General features: G+C 38.6%; 1 protein-coding gene across 6 annotated transcripts in view; it reads left to right on the top strand.

The window, feature by feature from the left end:
* The window catches only part of ptprk (protein tyrosine phosphatase receptor type K), a 113,610-nt gene extending 100,152 nt beyond the window's left edge, over positions 1–13,458 (top strand). For 2 of the 6 annotated variants that reach the window (XM_028604812.1, XM_028604815.1), the window contains 16 exons: positions 1,105–1,292; positions 1,843–1,930; positions 2,174–2,250; positions 3,681–3,698; positions 4,411–4,447; positions 4,564–4,661; positions 5,154–5,270; positions 5,565–5,719; positions 5,876–6,011; positions 7,171–7,320; positions 8,065–8,238; positions 9,749–9,880; positions 10,720–10,845; positions 11,016–11,179; positions 11,679–11,814; positions 11,979–13,458. In XM_028604812.1, coding sequence (XP_028460613.1) covers positions 1,105–1,292; positions 1,843–1,930; positions 2,174–2,250; positions 3,681–3,698; positions 4,411–4,447; positions 4,564–4,661; positions 5,154–5,270; positions 5,565–5,719; positions 5,876–6,011; positions 7,171–7,320; positions 8,065–8,238; positions 9,749–9,880; positions 10,720–10,845; positions 11,016–11,179; positions 11,679–11,814; positions 11,979–12,032 — 1,850 coding nt within the window. In that variant the 3' untranslated portion in view covers positions 12,033–13,458. Of the gene's footprint in view, positions 1–1,104; positions 1,293–1,830; positions 1,931–2,173; positions 2,251–3,680; positions 3,699–4,410; positions 4,448–4,563; positions 4,662–5,153; positions 5,271–5,564; positions 5,720–5,875; positions 6,012–7,170; positions 7,321–8,064; positions 8,239–9,748; positions 9,881–10,719; positions 10,846–11,015; positions 11,180–11,678; positions 11,815–11,978 lie in introns of all 6 variants that reach the window. The other 4 variants (XM_028604811.1, XM_028604810.1, XM_028604814.1 and 1 more) reach the window with 4 other exon arrangements.
* The last annotated feature ends 5,268 nt before the right edge of the window (positions 13,459–18,726 follow it).

Raw genomic sequence — 18,726 nt, 5'->3', positions numbered from 1 at the left:
AGTCTTACTAACAAATCCTCCTATCTGGCTGTCTGACTAAACTTTTTTACTCTTCTCTTTTTCTGCTGCTTTGACATGTAGTTCCAATCACAGGTGAGTATTAGACAGAGAAAATGGTTTGTTTGGTGTGAGGAAAATAAAGTATTTTCTAGGGGTGTGACGAGACGCTTACTCCACGAGACGAGACACATCACGAGATTGGGTTCACGAGAACAAGACGAGATTTCTTGTCGAGGTGAAAAGTTGTCTCGTGAGGCGATGTGATGTCAGCGTGATGGAGCGTGGAATTACTATTGAAGATCCCCCTGCCACTTTTAAATCATTTGTGTGGCAACATTTTGGTTTTCCTGCGGAAATAATAAACGGCGAAAGAGTGACAGACAAGACGAACACAATATGTAAACATTGTAAGAAAAAAATGCCGTGTACCGCGGCTAACACGAGCACTATGCAAAAGCACTTACAGCACCACCACAGCTCTCTACTAACTACTGCACCCGCGACTCACGGGTGCAGTAGTTAGTAGTACGTCATTTTTTTCTTACAATGTTTACATATTGCGTTCGTCTTGTCTGTCACTCTTTCGCCTTTTATTATTTCCGCAGGAAAACCAAAATGTTGCCACACAAATGATTTAAAAGTGGCAGGGGGATCTTCAATAGTAATTTCACGCTCCATCACGCTGACATCACATCGCTTCACGAGACAACTTTTCACCTCGACGAGAAATCTCGTCACGTTTTAATCTCGCGAGATCTCGTCACACCCCTAGTATTTTCTTATGGTAATAGTTTGAAGCCAGCAGCTAGAACTGGTTTTGGGAAGACGAAAAAGTAATTGTTATTTTGCCATATAGATAAAAATAATATGTTTTTTGTTTTGTTTTGTTTTTTAAAGCCAGTGTTTAGTAAATGTACTCGGTTTTTATCCAACCTAACACAGCCTTTTACTGTATGATTCATCCCTCAGACACGATAACAAAAAATGGGTCCGTTTTATACTTTTTTTTTTACCCTGGACAGTATAAAACAGTAAAGGCACTGATAATGAAATGTTTGGTAAATTCGTGATTGAACTAACCAGTAATTTCCTCTTTTGTTGTAGATGAGAACCACAGTGGCTCTGCAGCAGAGAACAGCAGGCTTCTGGATGTTCCTCGGTATCACTGTGAAGGAACCGAATCTCCCTATCAGACTGGACAGCTTCACCCTGCCATCAGAGTGGCCGATCTTCTGCAGCACATCAACCTGATGAAAACATCTGACAGCTACGGCTTTAAGGAGGAGTATGAAGTAAGATTATTATAAACAGTACTTAGATTACTAGTACTAGTAGTAGCAATAAAGGAAGTATTAGTAGCCTGGTTGGTTACAGTAGCAAAAGCAGCAAAAGTGTTAACGAGTAGAAGCAGTCATGTTAATGTTGTTGGTTTAAGAAGTAGTGATATAAATGTTAGTACCTTAAGTATAACCCAAACAAGGCTTTTTCCTATTCGATATCGGATAAGAGTAAGATATCTGAAAAGCCTATGAAGAAAATCAATCATGCTTTATTTGATATTTTGGCTACATTGAAATGATAAAGTGACTATTAGGGTTGAATTGCTTCTTAATTTCAGAATATTTTCTGCTTATCGACTAAACAATCAAAAAGCTACAAACCTTTTTTTATTTCCCCTTTTTATGTATCTAATAAGCATTCTGTCACCACTCATGTGCCCATGGAATAAAGGTGTTCAATTACATCTTCCTGCTCAGAGTCATCCAGTAGGAATGTTGCTTTTTTAGGATCCATGACGTGTAATTTTCTTTTGTATTGTTTTGTGTGCTGTTGGTGATACAGAGCTTCTTCGAGGGCCAGTCGGCCTCCTGGGACGTGGCCAAGAAGGATCAGAACCGTACCAAGAACCGCTATGGGAACATTATAGCATGTAAGCAAGCTTCATTTATGTATATTTATGTTCACATCAGAAGTTACAACTTGCTTTACAGGAGGAAGAAAAGGGAAAGAGGGGAGTAAGAGACAGAAAAAATACATTAAAGCGCTTTTTGTCCCAAAATGTCCATATGCCCTAAAACAAATATTCTTTTTCATTTTGCTTTCCTCTCAATCTCACTGTCTCTCTTTTTTTTATGTATTTCTGTTGCTCTCTCCAACACTGTACTTTCTTTAGATGACCATTCAAGGGTTATTCTCCAGCCCATAGAAGACGACCCCTCCTCCGACTACATCAACGCCAACTACATCGATGTAAGTGGAAACGCATCGAATGCTACTATTGGCTCCCAACGAAACCAACGAAACCACACTCCCTCGCTCGTATGTCAGGCCTCTATACCTTTATTGCGTCTACTAGTCATCCATCATACCATTTTACGCATCCAGCCACTCCAAAAAACACATCATGCATACAGTAAATGTGTCTTTCTCAGGTGTCTGTTCTGTTTTCTTTCTTCTGTCTCTATCCATATATTCATCTATGTATCCATTCTGAATTTATCATAGTATCCTAATTTAAATTTCAATTTAGTCTTATATAAGTTACATTAAATAAAACCGTAGAATTTTAGTCATCATTTGGATTTAGTTGGAACAACCACATTACGCTAAGAGCTATACAAAGAGAAATGTTGTTATTTCCTCATAAACTCCCTTTTAATGAAATAGTTTGACACATTATGTGACTCCAGGAAGCCATTATGCCAGTATAGTCTGATAAATAGTCTGGTACATAACCCCCTGTAAAACCACAGCTTGCCATTGTTACACTTTAGTTACATTTAACCAATGAGATACAACGTGTTAATTAGTGAGCTTTGAATGAGCTGTATAGGCAGATTTTGTTACCTTTTGACAGAGCCAGGTTATCTGTTTCCCCCTGTTTCTAGTCTTTTTGCTAATCTAAGCTAACTGGCTGCTGGTGCTAGCTTCATATTTACTGCACAGACATAACAGTGGTATCAATCTTATTATCTAACTCTCAAAAAGAAGTATCTCCTTAAAGTCGCTACACTTAGCCTTCAATCCATTCATCTTTTAAGTGGTCAATCCATCCACTCATCCATTGTTATCCATTTTATTCATCGTTTGTCTGTTCATTCATCTATCACTGCATAACTCCATCTAAGTACACATCCATCCATTCATTTTTTTCCATCTCCACCACTTCACTCTGCATGTTAGTCTCTCAAATTGTACTTTTTTAAATGCTAATACTGCTTCTAGCATGCTCTTTTATATTACCATTACCTTCCATTAAAACAATTACATGCATGCTATCATCCACATTAAGGTTGAATTAGGATGAATAGAGTGGACACTCCCTGGTGTATCCAGCTTATCTCTGTTGGTACAACTATGGTCCGATGGCTGTTATATAATTTGGATTGTATTCGAAAATTAGATTAACAACCAGCTTTCTTTGGGCTGCAGATCTTCAATGTGCTTTTGCTGTGAGGAAGTCAAATGGCATCAGGGAGTGTCCATTCCACTCAGTCTAATTCTAAGTTTTAAGATGATTAAGATCATGTTTTTTTTTTCTGCATGTCCTATTCAAAGTCCCATTATGTCAATGCAACTTTTCTTTTTCTGATTGACACTCACTGACGTTCTTTCTTTCTTTCTTTCTTTCTTTCTTTCTTTCTTCCACTCGTTCTTTCAACCTGTGGCTTGGGCTATAGATTTGGCTGTACAGGGATGTAAGTATCACTGTGGATTCTTTCATTCACGCCCCTCAACCTTTACACCTATACGTCCATTCATACACTCGTCATTAAATGCATCTAGTCGCGTTGTTCGAACATTTTGAGTTGCTGGGGCCTCTGCAGCATGAAAGATTTCACTCCATCTTGCCCTCTCACCAGTCTTCCTTACTTCCCACTCTGTGCATTTACTTTTTCGTAGTATCTGTGTTTGTCTAATTACCAATAGGAAATCCCAATCAGTGGTTGTCATATCTTTTTGCTCCTGTCAGTTGTTGTAAAGGTGGCAGGCATCAATGCAGTCATCTGTAGCTTTTGGCAGGGCCTTACTTTGAGCATAATTTTGCAATTTTGTTTTGAGAATGCAGAAATATCAGAGTATTCAGAGTAAAAGTTCCCCCACATCCCATCCCCTTGATGAGATGACCAACTTTTGCAACTTGCAGTGCAACTCAACATGTTGCACTGCAACAAAAATGACAGTTGCATTCATTATATCGTCCAAATATTTTAGTTAACTTCACTATAAACTACTTGGAGACGCTCCATAATGTTTCTATTGCCACAGGTAAGCGCAGAGATTAGTTTTGACGGTTATAATGATGCACTGACTGTCGATGTCTCCAACTGTGATAGGAGATTTTTTTACAATGTGATGCATACACTTGTATGGATACTGAGTTGTTGTGTTCTGCTGTTTTGTTTTCAGGGCTACCAGAGACCGAGTCACTACATTGCTACTCAGGGTACGATACTGCAACAATTCTTCATAACTGCTGTTTTACAGGATTTTACAGTTTTCTTCACACTTAGTAATCATACAAAGTACTGAGTATGTGACTTTGTGTGTCTGTGTGTGTAGGTCCCGTTCATGAGACAGTGTATGACTTCTGGAGAATGGTGTGGCAGGAACAGTCAGCCTGCATCGTCATGGTAACCAATCTGGTAGAAGTTGGAAGGGTAAATTGCTCTTTTTTTCCCTCTTCACTCTGTTGTGAAGTTTGACTGTGCAAGACATTTTACCTTCACCCATAGTTGTAAAATATATTTTTACATGCATTTTGCCTAGCAAAGATTATTTAGGCCCATTGACAATTATAATAGCCAGATAAAAGAAATAACAAGTAAGAAATCATGAATGAGAATCATGTTACACTTTGAAGCAGCTTTAGCACGTGTGCCAGAAAGATATTCTTCAAGCATTTTAATGTTTGATAGTGTTAATGTCAATGGAATTTGTGCTAATTGAAAAAAACAAGTAGGTTAGCTGACGGGTGCAAAGAAATTAGTGGACCATCTCTGCTGTCCTACCATTTTATTAGTATGCAATGTTTAGGGCATTGTATTTTATTATTAAGGTGCTATATCTGCTACTTGATCCAGGTCTTTGAACATGTTTGATTATAATTATTATACTGTATTTGATGAAATCTTAAATGTTATTTTTCACAGGTTAAGTGCTATAAGTATTGGCCAGACGATGCAGAGGTGTACGGAGACTTCAAGGTGACTTTTGTAGAGGTTGAACCTCTTGCTGAATACGTGGTTCGCACATTTACATTGGAGAGGGTGAGTGATATTTATTTAACTCACATTTTGCATAATGTTTCGTTTTGTATTCATTTGGCATTGTATTTGTTTAGCATAATTTACAGTATTGCAAATACTTAAATTTGTAATGCTTGTACCCTAAAAAATGTGACCTTGTCTAGTTGAGGATGTGTTTGTTTCTTCTGTGTGATCTTAGGGAGCTCCACATTAATTAACTGGTTAATAGGTTTGGGTCATATTCAATGAGGGAAAATATATAATGACAGGTACCATGCAATTTAACCTAAAGATGTCTTTTTTTTCTTTACTCAGCGTGGTTTCAACGAGGTGCGGGAAGTCAAGCAGTTCCATTTCACAGGCTGGCCTGATCACGGAGTTCCATATCACGCTACGGGACTACTTTCCTTCATCCGCAGGGTTAAAATCTCCAATCCACCTTCTGCTGGGCCAATTGTGGTCCACTGCAGGTATAGAAATACATGGAGACCTTTAGATTCTGTACCACTCTATTAGGCATTCTTATATCTGAAATATACATACAGTCATTAAAAATGTCTTTGTTTTTCTCTCTCAATTAATACGAACATAAAGAATAATTTCTTTTTCTCTGTTTCTCTCTGCAGTGCTGGAGCAGGGCGTACGGGCTGTTTCATAGTCATTGACATCATGCTGGACATGGCGGAGAGAGAAGGAGTGGTCGACATCTACAACTGTGTGAAGGCTCTTCGCTCTAGGAGGATCAACATGGTACAGACTGAGGTGACTGCATTGCCCATCCTCCATCTGCATCCACATCTCAGAATATACTCAATAAACCCTCAGTGTAAGACTCAGCCATTAGCATGGTGTAGGCTGGCTGACTACATCTACCTTCCACCCATTCATAAACATGTCATCTCATTACAGAAACACAGAAAACATTTCATGGAATATATACTTACCATTAGGAGTATTATCTTGACTTGGGCGAAAGGGAAATTCGTTATTATTTAAAGGTGCTCTAACGTTTTTTAGGCTACAAATTTTTTTTTGTCACATACAGCAAACATCTCCTCACTATCCACTAGCTGCCTGTCCCCTGAACACACTGTAAAAAAAAAACAACGCAATCTCGAAACATAACAAACAGTGTTCCAGCCAATAACTGACAAGAAGGAGTTGGTTGAGCCATCTCGCAGCAGCGTTAGCATGTAGGCTACTTCCACAATGCGTGTTCATGACTGTTTCAGGAAGCACGGAAGGGAGGGGGAGGGGACGGGATGAGGAGGAAGCAGGGGCGAGCTAGCTTAAGTTTTGTTTGACAATACTTCCAACGTCAACAAGAAGTAACGTCACCCAACATCGCTTAGAGCACCTTAAAGAGACACTTTTTCAAGGATTTGAAAATATCTTACTTTGGCACCATTCGTTAGTAGGATGAAGAATTACAAATTTAATTTCCTATATGTCGTTTTTATCTGTTCTATCGATCTCTATCTATGTCTCTTACAACAATGCAAAAAGAGTTATTTTGATTACATTAAATACATTCTTTTATGTAACCATCATCATAATCTTTCGGTGCTGATTGTAAAATGTAAGACATATTAGTCTGTAACGGTGTAACAAAAAACATCATAACAAAGCCATTCACTTTGTTCATTGAATTAAAGCTGCGGTCATTTCCAAAAAATACAGTTTCCTGTGTGGACTGACTCACAACCAAAATTCGCCATTCATCATCTTGTCTCATTCATAGCGCCATCTCCCATCAGTCATCACTAACTCAGTGTCCGCATGCTCACTTTAATTTGACATCACAGCCGCTTGTGTTATCTATGTGACACGTGTGTGTTTTATTGTTTGCCTTTGTTTTTATCTGGAGTGAAATATGTGTATGTATATAACACTATGCATGTCTTGAATTATATGTCTTCAGGAGCAGTATATATTCATCCATGATGCCATTCTAGAGGCTTGTTTATGTGGAGAAACAGCCATACCAGTCTGCGAGTTCAAAGCTGCTTTTTATGAGCTGATCCGCATTGACTCGCAGACCAACTCGTCACATCTGAAGGATGAGTTCCAGGTAAACCTAATGTAATCTGTATCTTAAGCCTTTAAAGTTACACCCCTCCAAAGTTTATCTTAAAATGCATTTAGAAGCTGAGTTTTTACAAAACAAAACAAATATCAAAATGTCAACAGAAGTGTCTCGTGTCAGCATAATCCACTTCTCAGCTGTTCAGTATTTTGCTTGTAATAGTTTTAACAAGGCTTCTGGCAGTTTTTGAGCCTCTGAATGACCATGCAGCATCTAAGAAGTATATCTAGCCACGTTTTGGGGAAATGATCAGCTTCTGAATCCAGTCCTGGCCTTTCTCAACCCAAAAATGTAATCCTTTAGCTCCAACCCAGAAGCAACAGACAGAAACAACTCTAAAAACAACTTTATTAATGGAATTTTGACATATAAAATAAAGCTGTGAAGCTTTTAAGTATTTTCAAGTATTGTAAATGCTGCACAGTCTTCCTCTTCTTTGGCTTTATTGGTGCATTACCGTTGGTAAATGTCAATTAGTGCAATAGCATGGAAATGAATGGAATAGCTGTTAATAGTGGTTAAAACATCTACAGGGTACCTTAAATGAACCAGCAAAACAAAAAAATGTTATGGACACCTGTTTTTCAAGCATGATTTTAGGATATATTTCAACCTTAATGGGACCCAACTTTGAATCCTAACTTTGCACGGAAAGGTAGAGTATTCCAGGGACCTAAAAACTCTGCTTATGCACTAACTTATATGTTTTGCATGTCTCTCTTTTTCCAGACGTTAAACTCTGTGACCCCTCAGCCTCAACCCGAAGACTGCAGCATTGCATTGTTGCCTAGAAACCAAGATAAGAACCGCTTTATGGATGGCCTTCCTCCTGATAGATGCCTTCCCTTTCTCATTACAATAGACGGAGAAAGCAGCAACTACATCAATGCTGCTCTGATGGATGTAAGTGTATAACACACTCACATTCACATACAGTTAGGTTGTGTTATTTTCAACACATCAAGCACGAGTAGTTTGGGACATTTCACAACATATGTGGAAATAGCATTTTAGACAGATGTGTTGCATTTACATAACACAATTTGAATATGTTAAACAAAACAAAAACAATGTATAATGTCTGTTGTCCCAAATTGCAATCACATAATTGTTTAAAAATTATACACACTTTGAAGACGTTATACACAAATGATGATGAAGAGAAACACATATTATATATTTATGCACATATGTTTATAGAGACAACACACATGCACACACACACACACGCACACACACACACACACACACACAGACTCCCCTCCCTGTTTGTGTGATGCTGTGTTTGTGGTTTTAGCAGCAGAAGGCTAGAGACAAATCCAGGTTCTGAAAAGACCACTAGCTTCTCTGGCCACCACCCAATCTTTAACAGCCTCATTGTTGCAGGACATTGTTAACATTGGCAACAGTTGACAACATGTTGCCACTATGACTTGAAAAACAAAGTCATTATGTAGGTTGAAATTGGCAGGTAAGATGGCAATATCTGGTCATTGTCTGACATAAATACAATTTAATGTTGATTAGCAGGTCTGTTTTCATAGAAATTAGACAGAGAGAAGGATAGTAAGGGGTGGGCTATAGATACAGTATGTGAGTAATAATGGTTGAAACACAAAATGTAATATATGCATGGTGTGGATAGAAACCTGGCTTCTCTCCAACAAATCTGTTGGAGGACAAAAATACTGTAATTGCTGTAAAACTTTCCAATTTTTAAAGTTCATATTTAAAGTTTAGTCACTTACCTTTGGCCTCTCTCTAACCAAGCTCTCAGAGGAGTTCCAGGTAATGGGATTTTACTTCAAATGTCCAATACTGGATTTGTTTCATGGCTTCAGTGTCGTTCTGCCACCAGGTCCATGTTTAGTAAAGCCATTTACACCCTAAATCCTAAACCTGACCCCGACCCTCACATTAGATTCTCCTCATGATTACAAGTCACTAAAGTCATTCACACTCATGTCACACATTTGGCTGCACATTTTCATTCAGGATGAGTTGGGCTCAGTTCACTTTGAGTTCAGTCAGTTCATTATGTCAATAGAAACTTTATTTTGTGACTGACAAATTTGCCATTTAAAGACTTGACCTGAACATGAAGTACACTGACCCTGTTAGACATAGATGTACGTACAGTGTATTTGTATATGCAATGCATGCTCCTCACCCTCACATTTGATAGGCCTACTGCATGATTATGTGACCATGATAGTGTGTATGAGAGAGAGAAAGAAATATGTAATAGAAACAAGGATAAAGATATTTAGGTAACAAAACAGGGATGTGAACGATGTGTATGAAAAGCAAAACTTCGTGCTTCATGCTGCTGGATTTAATAAGTTTGTGAATGAAATGACACCACTGTGTGTATGAAAAACCTGACATTATTTCTGTTGCCTGTTTCCTGCAGAGCTACAGACAGCCTGCTGCATTCATCGTTACCCAGCATCCTTTGCCTAACACTGTCAAAGACTTTTGGCGTCTGGTTTATGACTATGGATGTACCAGTTTGGTGATGCTGAATGAGATTGACCTGGCTCAGGTAATTCACTGTTCAGTTTTTTTAGGATTATCACTTTTGATCATCATTTGATTATCACAATTTTGATCTGTCACGGTTTGTCTTACTTTCTGAGAGGATGATATATTTGAGATATAAAGCTTTCACCAAACAACATCAATGAATATAGTAGTATAACATTTATGAACTTTATTATACTATCAAAATACTATACTCATATACAGGCACTTGGGCACAAATACAATATGCCTACATTATAAGCAGTGAAGGGAGGAAGACAAACAATATCTAATGTATCCAACAGTCATAACAAGCAAGAATAATCGACAGGAGAGGAGCCACATTGTAGAGTTCTACAAATAAAACGTATACATGTACAGGTATCATCTTTAATATAGTCAAAATGTATAATTTAGTATATGTTTTAATGTTTAATACTTTGCCATTCTGAAGTAAAAACTTTTGCAGACCACACTGGAATGATTTCTATGGTCAGCTCTATCAAATAAAAAGTTAATTAAACTCTGTCTGTGAACAGAGAGGAACATTTATAATACTGAAGAAAATAATCCTGTCTTGCAGCAATTTGTATAAAAATGCTAATATTGGCTTAAAATGTCAGTCTAGCCTCAACATCAACTTCAAACCAAAGTCAGCATATATGAACAGGATTTTACTGTCTCCAGAAGAGTAAAAAGTTGTCCTTTGATCACCAAGGCCTCAAACAGGCAAAAAACCATACAACATATAGGGAAACAACAATAAGAAAAATGCTTACAATATTGAATTTTGCCCTTCTATTTATTGCTGTTTCACTCTTGCATATACTGTATCTAAACGCTGTGACTGTTTCTGCCCAGGGCTGTCCTCAGTACTGGCCAGAGGAGGGCATGTTGCGTTACGGTCCGGTCCAGGTGGAATGTATGTCCTGCTCAATGGAATGTGACGTAATCAGTCGACTCTTCAGAGTCTGCAACCTCACCAGGGTTAGTTGATTGATATTGTGTTGCTATGTTTATGTGATTTTCTTCAAGCCACATCTTCCTTTATGTGGGATTGAGAAACGAACAGAAACAGTGTTAACTCATCTCTTCGAACAGTCTCCTGTTTAACAGAATCCATTCCTCTAAATGTTTTTTGTTGTTTGATCTTTCAGCCCCAGGAAGGCTACCTGATGGTTCGTCAGTTCCAGTACCTGGGGTGGGCGGGGCACAGAGAAATCCCCGCCTCCAAACGCTCCTTCCTCAAACTGATCCTGCAGGTCGACCAGTGGCAGCGTGAGGGAGAGGAGGGAGAGGGAAGAACCATCGTACACTGCCTGTGGGTTCACGCCAAACATACAGTCTCATACGCTTTTTTTAAATTTTTTAATTTAGCAAGTGTATTTGTGAAAAGCAATCAGCAGCTCTGTCAGGAACAAAAGAGCATTTGGTTTACTTATTAAAAAACGTGAAAAATGTATCAGTTAATTTGTTCAAGTAAAGAGGAAAAGAATCAAATAAAGGTTGCTAAATTTGCCTAACATGTTTGTTAAGACTGCATCTAGCAGTGGTCTTATAAGGACTGGTACTACCAGTTATCTTGGCACCATTTGGTGATTATTATAGAAAGTGTTAATGGCTTACTCAGAGTGACACTTCTCTTTCACCAGAATGTCTTTTTGTCTGATGATGCACAAGATTTAGTGACGAGCAGGACGATTTGTTATCAGTGTTCCAAAATCAGTGCCATGAACACTGAGAGGTGGCAAAACTGCAAATGAAATATTAAATTGTGCTTTTTGTGACATGTCTCTGTATCGTTGTCTGCGTGTTTACAGGAACGGAGGAGGGCGTAGTGGAGTGTTCTGTGCCAGCAGCATTGTGTGTGAGATGGCCAAGAGACAGAGTGTGGTCGATGTCTTCCACGCCGTAAAGACCTTGAGGAACAGCAAACCCAACATGGTGGATACTCCGGTGAGTTAGAGAGAAGGAGAGACAGACCGAGTAACAGAGGGAGATTACCTAAATGTTTGGTTTGGTTTTACAACATATCAGACTTTGTCAGAGATTGACCCAAAATATGAACCCTAACCCACCCAGATGTTAAGTTCAGTATGTCTGTCTGTGTTTGTCTACAGGAGCAGTACCGGTTCTGTTACGACCTGTCATTGGAGTTCATAGAGTCCTCATAAACAAAGTAGAGAGGAGGAGGAGGAGGTGAAGAACTAATTTCACTTCCCGTGTGTTTGATCCTTTGCTTTAGCTTGGTCCCGACTCCCCTCTGTGGTTGCCGTTCTGTAGTACCCATTTTGCGTCCCTACAAATGGGAGAAGCAAAATAGGCTCCTTGTACAGTGTTGTAAAGTATCCAAACAAAGGGAAACATTCAGACTTTTAACAGAAGGGGCTGCTGGGAGTGCAACAGAGGTGGAGATGTTACTGCTTTTACTCCTTTATGCTTATTGTACAGCTTTTTGAGTGCCGGCCGGCACTAAATGTTTAGCCTCTCACCACAGCCCCTCCTCCCATGGACTTGATGCCTCATGCTGTTCCAGCTGCAGTACTCAATGTGCACTGTAGATGTCTCCCTCCCGCCTTGCTAACTGCAACCAAGCCTGCTCTCATGCTTATTTCTGACTACTTAACAGTGTTGAGCATCTCATCATGGTGATGTTTGAATATTTGCTGCCAGTACTTTTGTATAAGAACAAGAAACTTAAAGTTACAGCCTGGCCAAACTCTGTGAATGCTTCAGTTTTCTACTCCATACATCAGCAGCATTTACATGTTATTTTTCTGAGTTAGAACATTATTATGTATTTAAGTACGTAATAGCCACTTTGAACCCATTCTTCATTGGTTACACACAGCATATTGTCAGATAACGGAATATATAGACAGAAAATACCCTAAATGTCAATGTAAGTTTGCTACGTGTAATTAGATGAAGCAGCATCTTAGAAACAAGACTGACAATAAAAGAAAAACAGGAAGTTTACACAGGGAGTATTAGGCTTTTTGTGTGTTTGTTTTTGTTTTTTATGATATCATGAAGTGGCGACTTGAAAAATGTTAAGTGTAGGATTTTCACTAAAATGTATACGTTCAAAAAAGTGTGATATGTATCATTGTTTTATTTGTTATATTTTTCTGCAGTCACTGCAGAGTTGATTTGTTGCATCATTTATTGATTGTCTGGATAGAAGTTTTGAAGTCTTCTTTGTAACCCAAATTGTAAAAATTGAAGATTGTGTTCAACCATGTGACATTAGCATAATCATGTTTGTTTCAGGGCTGGGCCCAATGCACTTTCAATTCAGCCAATTCAGAAATGGGATATTTAATTTCAAAACTCTAATATCAACAGATTTTGGGTACGAAGGAATCGGCTTATTTACTCTTAGAAAAGACTAAGAATAAATGCTTTTTCATGAATGGGTGAATTACGGTTTCCATTTATGGTTTGAATGGAATTGGAAGTGAACTGACCCCAGGCCTCATTTGTTTTGTGCACTGGTGGCCAACACTTTTTATTATTATTTTGTAGCTGATGTTTATTCATAAGCCAAAGACTTTGTGTAAATATGTCTATATGGATAAAGCACATTGTTTGTATTTATTGTTTGTTTACTTGCATTGCTTGTAAGAACAATCATTCTTCATTCCACGTTTACTCTACCACCAGCGTTTCTTAAACTGGGGGTCGGGATGCAAAATGGACTGCAAGTATTGAGAGTATTAGTATGGTTTAATGAGCCCATAAAAGGTCCTTAGGTAAGAGATCTGCTCAAGTTGAGTCCATGAAGAAAAGTTTAAGAACCCCTAATCGAAGCTGTATATTAAAGCATTAGAAGTAGTTTTTCAGTATGTAGGTGGAATTCAGTAGTAATTGTCTTGTTTTCAAATAATGAAACTCTGTGATGTTACCGTGGTTTATTTGTGTAAAAACCCATTGCTCTGTTTGTGGTCAGTAGAACATCAATGCATTTATATGCACAGAGTATTTTGGATAATCGCTCCTATCCCTCTTAATGTTTTAGTTGGGATAAGCTGTTTATCTTCATCCTCATATCCTGCTCACCATTATCCCTGAATACACACGGACTCAGTGATGCAAACAGGCTTAGTGAGTGAAACATGCAGGACTGTGAAACAAAAACATTTTTTGTGCCTAATCATTTGAATTTTCTTGTTGATACAAGCATTTTAACACCATCTTAGATCGCAACCAGGGCTTTGTTGAATGCGTTCTCATGGACGATCACTGTTTTGAATACCTTTTTGGACCATGATTCAGCGTGTTTTATTAATCAGAATGCTTCACAAATTCTTTGTGAGACTTCACAGTCTTACCGAATACCACTTGTGTGTTACAAACTTATTCAGAAAAAAACAACAACTTTAATGTAAATAAAATGTCAGAGGTTCCACTTGGTTGGATCAAGAGTAGCCCGGGTCTCCTGTTAAGGATGTTGTTGTAAATAGACTATCATGAGTACTCTAAAAGGCTCTATTGTTGGATGAACAGTAGAGATTTAGATGATGGATGCAATGTGAGAACATTAGTTCTGCTGTAGATGAAGAGATTGTACTCTTGTAGGACAGATATTGTTTAAAACTTATTAGTGTCCACGGAATACAGAACTTTATTCTGCTGGTGGAACATACTTTTTTTTTAGTTTATTTCTGCAGATTTCTGGTCTGACCCAAAGGAGGAAGAGAAAATTCACAGGCCATAACACCACGTTAATACAGTCAGTTTGGACAAAACTGATGGCCCATCTCTATAGCAAGCAGAGAGAGAAAATAATGACAAGTGTGTCAACAGAAATTATATAAAGTAAATTAGCCTTCATAACTACACATGTAAGGGAAAACTAAGGAGCAAATCCTGTTCAGATGCCCATAATTCCTTCTTAATAAATCTGAAGTAATCGCAAGGAGGAGCAGTGAATGGAGCAGTTGTCTAAGTATAGAATTGATATTCATGGCTCATGATTATTCTTGTCTGTAATGTTTGACTTCTTTGATGTAATAAAGACCACTTCTTTAATTAAAACTTGTGTAGAGTGTTCTGTTGTTAGCTTACAATTAAAAAGATGTTATATCTGATATCTTCTTCTAGAGAACGGTCCAGAAAAGGGCCCTCAGGATCATCACTAGAGGTGCCACTCCCATCTCTTCAGAGCAGGAGGGAGCAGGCAGCAGTTCCGCTGGTTAAAGAGATGACATCTGAACACCAGCCTCTCCATGACCTGCTCCCACTGACTAGAGCTATACACGCCAACAGGCTGCTGCCAAACAGAGACCATCTTACAGATATTATATAATATATATAGTGCAGAACAAACAGACTGAAGACAGCAACGCTGCCCACGGCAGTCAGATTGTACAACTCAGCACTTAATGGAAAGGCTAGCTAGTGTGAGCATAAACATATGGATGCATATGTGAAATTATATATATATATTATTTTTATATATATATATATATATATATATATATATATATATATATATAGGGCCAGATTTTCTATGTTTTAAACCTTTTTATTTAGTAGTAGTTAAACTCGATCTTCAACCTGACAATGTTCACACATGGTGGACCTTTTTCACAGCAGACATTTTGACTTGTCATAGTAGGAAAAGCACAGCTGAAATTGATAACCTTAATGATGGCTCAATTCCATCAAGTGTCCCAGTAATGCTGCGTTCATAGACATCGGATAAAAAAAAAAAAATTGACGGAAAACGTCATCATTCACGTCACTTCCTGTGGGAAACTCGGGCTAGATCTAGCTAACGGAGTTTCCCAGTTGGTGACGGGTTGTTGACCATTGACGTTTGATGTAGGCGACTTTGGTTCACTGAAAATATTTCAATGACAATAAACAGTTTATTGTGGACAAATACCTCTGCCAAGAAACATACGCAGACATATATTGCAAATTATTCATAAATAGGCCCATGTATAAAAAAACAACACCTTATCCGTGTCCTAACACCTGTCCATGTGATGTTTGTATGCTTGGATAAGAAAACAGCAGCAAATCATTTGTTATTGTGGCCTCCATGTTTTCACACACCTGATGCTCTATGCCCAACCGTTGGTGGCAGTCACGCAACAAGTTGTTATGCCAAAGGCCAATATAACAGAAGAAGAAGAACACGCATCCCCGACCATATGAACGCTGGCAGTCTGCAGAAACAACGTAATCACGGGGGCGGTCCCTGTTATTCCCAGGTGGCATGAACGCAGCATAAGCTATTTCAGTGAGTCAGCATGCACAGTACCAGGGCCTCTCCTAAGTGGAATGCAGCCATCACTAATGGTTTTGAATACACCTGTGCTTTTCCTACTATGACATAACATGTCTGCCGTGAAAGAGGTCTGTTACCCTCACACCTATAGTCCACCCACACAGTTTTCACTTGTGCTAATGAGCCCTTTTCTCTGTGGATGTGTACGATGTGGGCTTGACTGACTCGTTGCATCTATTAGGGCAGGAACATGTACACGTATTGGTTCATAGAGTTTGATGATATCACGTAGTTGGCAGCACCACCTGAGTTGAAGTCAAACTAGACAAAGTAAGCAGCGGACATCTTGAATTGTCGTAGGAAAAGCACAGGTGTTACTAATTACAAAATAACAAGCTTCCTTCTGTCCCAGTAAGCCCCAACAGCGTGACATCGAGCCAGTATGCACAATACCAGGACCCTGAAACCAAAGCAGCTAAATGAAATTCAGCCATCATTATTTTTTGCATTTTAACGTGTGCCTTTCCTAATGTGATGTGTCAAAATGTCTTCTGTGAAAAAGGCCTATAAACATTTGAATTTAAGCTATATCTGTTTGGGACAGCCCTCTCCTCTGGCAAGCTTGAGTGAACCTACTTATATTGATCTAATAAAAACTTTTTCAGTGCAGACATTTTGACTTTTCATAACCGGAACATTAACAGTGGCTGAAGCTATACCAGTTCCCTGAATCTCATTGGATATGTGCATCATTAATGCTATTGTTGTTATTATTTTCCTGCTATATATCTGCCAGGAGAGGTCACTGGTGGGCAGGGCTGTTTCATCAGTACAACTGGGAACACCAGGTCCCGGTGCTCCTCAAACACTAAGAGGAACCACAGAGACCTTATTGTCTCTTTATGCACTTTGTTCTGTTTACTTATTTATCTTCCAACATCAACCACCTTCACTACTGACTTCACTCACTACTACATCATCTCATTTTTACATTGTAGTTCATAGTATGTTTGTGAGAGAAAACAGTTGATGTAAACATATCTTCTGCCCCTCTGTCATTCATGCCATTGCCTGGGTCTCAGGTGGAACCTCAGGTACTAGCTGCTCACAGTTGGAGTGATGTGACAGTCCCATCCAGTCCAACTACCTAGAAGACAATAGATCTTTCCACAGCAGCAGCCCAGGTTGCATCTCATAATCCTTAAATTGCCTCCTTGAGTCCTCCATTTGCCTCCCTTTCTGGCGCCTTAGTCGCTCCCACCGAGGAGGCACGGGAGAGACGCGAGGAAATCAAGGGAGGAGAGAGGCAACGAGCATATGTGTTTAAGAGGGAGGAGACATCCTTTCCTCTGAAGCGTTACATTAATTTGTTAGCTGTATGGGCGGAGTTAGCATCTCCTTCAGCTGCATGGCTTCCGGGACAGAAATAAGAGCTTTGAGACAGCCGTTACCAAGGAGGGACAGAACCACTTCTGGTTCAGCCGAAGACCGAGGAGTCGAGGGTTATGAGATGCAGCCCCATGGTCGTTGGAAAAACACAGATGTTACTAATAATATAAGTGTCCCAGTAAATCATGACAGTGAGCCAGCATGCACAAGAGCAGGCCAGAGGGACATCGTGTACAGTTGTTTGAACTTGATAACTTGATAACTGCTCTATCAATAACTTATTAGATCACTCAATTCATTTAAATCACCACAGTTGCAACTGAGAACCAATTTCTATTTTTATTATTATTATATAGACCCGCAGAGTTACTCCAGAGGATGAATAAAACTTTATTTGGGTTTTTGGTAATTCCCCATAAATAACCCAGCCATTGAGCTAAAATCCTGCATGACTTGTCCACTTTTGGTACAGCTGCATCACTGAACCCTCTTCTAACTCCCAGTACTTATAGAGGAACAATGAAAGTGCTCGCTCACAACCATGCCGTTTTCTTCAAAAAGTTTAATTTGCATAATTATTTACAACAGATGGATGATAGCGTACTTAGAAGAGGCAAAATATACTGAGCCACGTTGATAAAGCAGGAAAAATAATCAAATTATATAAATTGTTGAAACCATTTTAAAACCTTGCATTTAGAAAAGAAAGTTTACAATTCATTTATAGGTAAACAAATCTAGAAATTAAATATTCAGCTTAAATTAATCTTACAAACACAAACTGATCTGTAGAATGCCGTTATACTGACCAGCAATGAAACACTAAATAATACATTCATTTTCACTATCCTGCATGCTATCTGAAGATCTTATAAAATAATGTTGACAAAGGAACGTTAAACAACAAAAACATGGTCAAGAGCGGAAAATAGTTCCATTTAAATTAGGCATATATTATATATTTATATATGTATATTTCTGTACAAATACTGAATATTTGGCATCATATTTATCCTCATTATTGATATATCTAACAATTCAAAATAATTTTAAGCTAACCACACCATAAATCTTTTATGTTATCAAATTTCTTTCATGTCACATTGCAAAACCTATACGAGGCCTTCTGTCATTTCTACACAGCCACGAAACAAGACATTTCTCCACCAAAGGCAAACAAAACTGTGACTGCTCTCTCCCCTCATAAAACACTGAAACATAAAGAACAGCACAGATAG

Source organism: Perca flavescens, chromosome 18 (genome assembly GCF_004354835.1).
Source record: "Perca flavescens isolate YP-PL-M2 chromosome 18, PFLA_1.0, whole genome shotgun sequence".
Classification (NCBI taxonomy): domain Eukaryota; kingdom Metazoa; phylum Chordata; class Actinopteri; order Perciformes; family Percidae; genus Perca; species Perca flavescens.
Note: the sequence above shows the minus strand (reverse complement) of the source record. Positions and strands in the feature narration are given on the sequence as shown.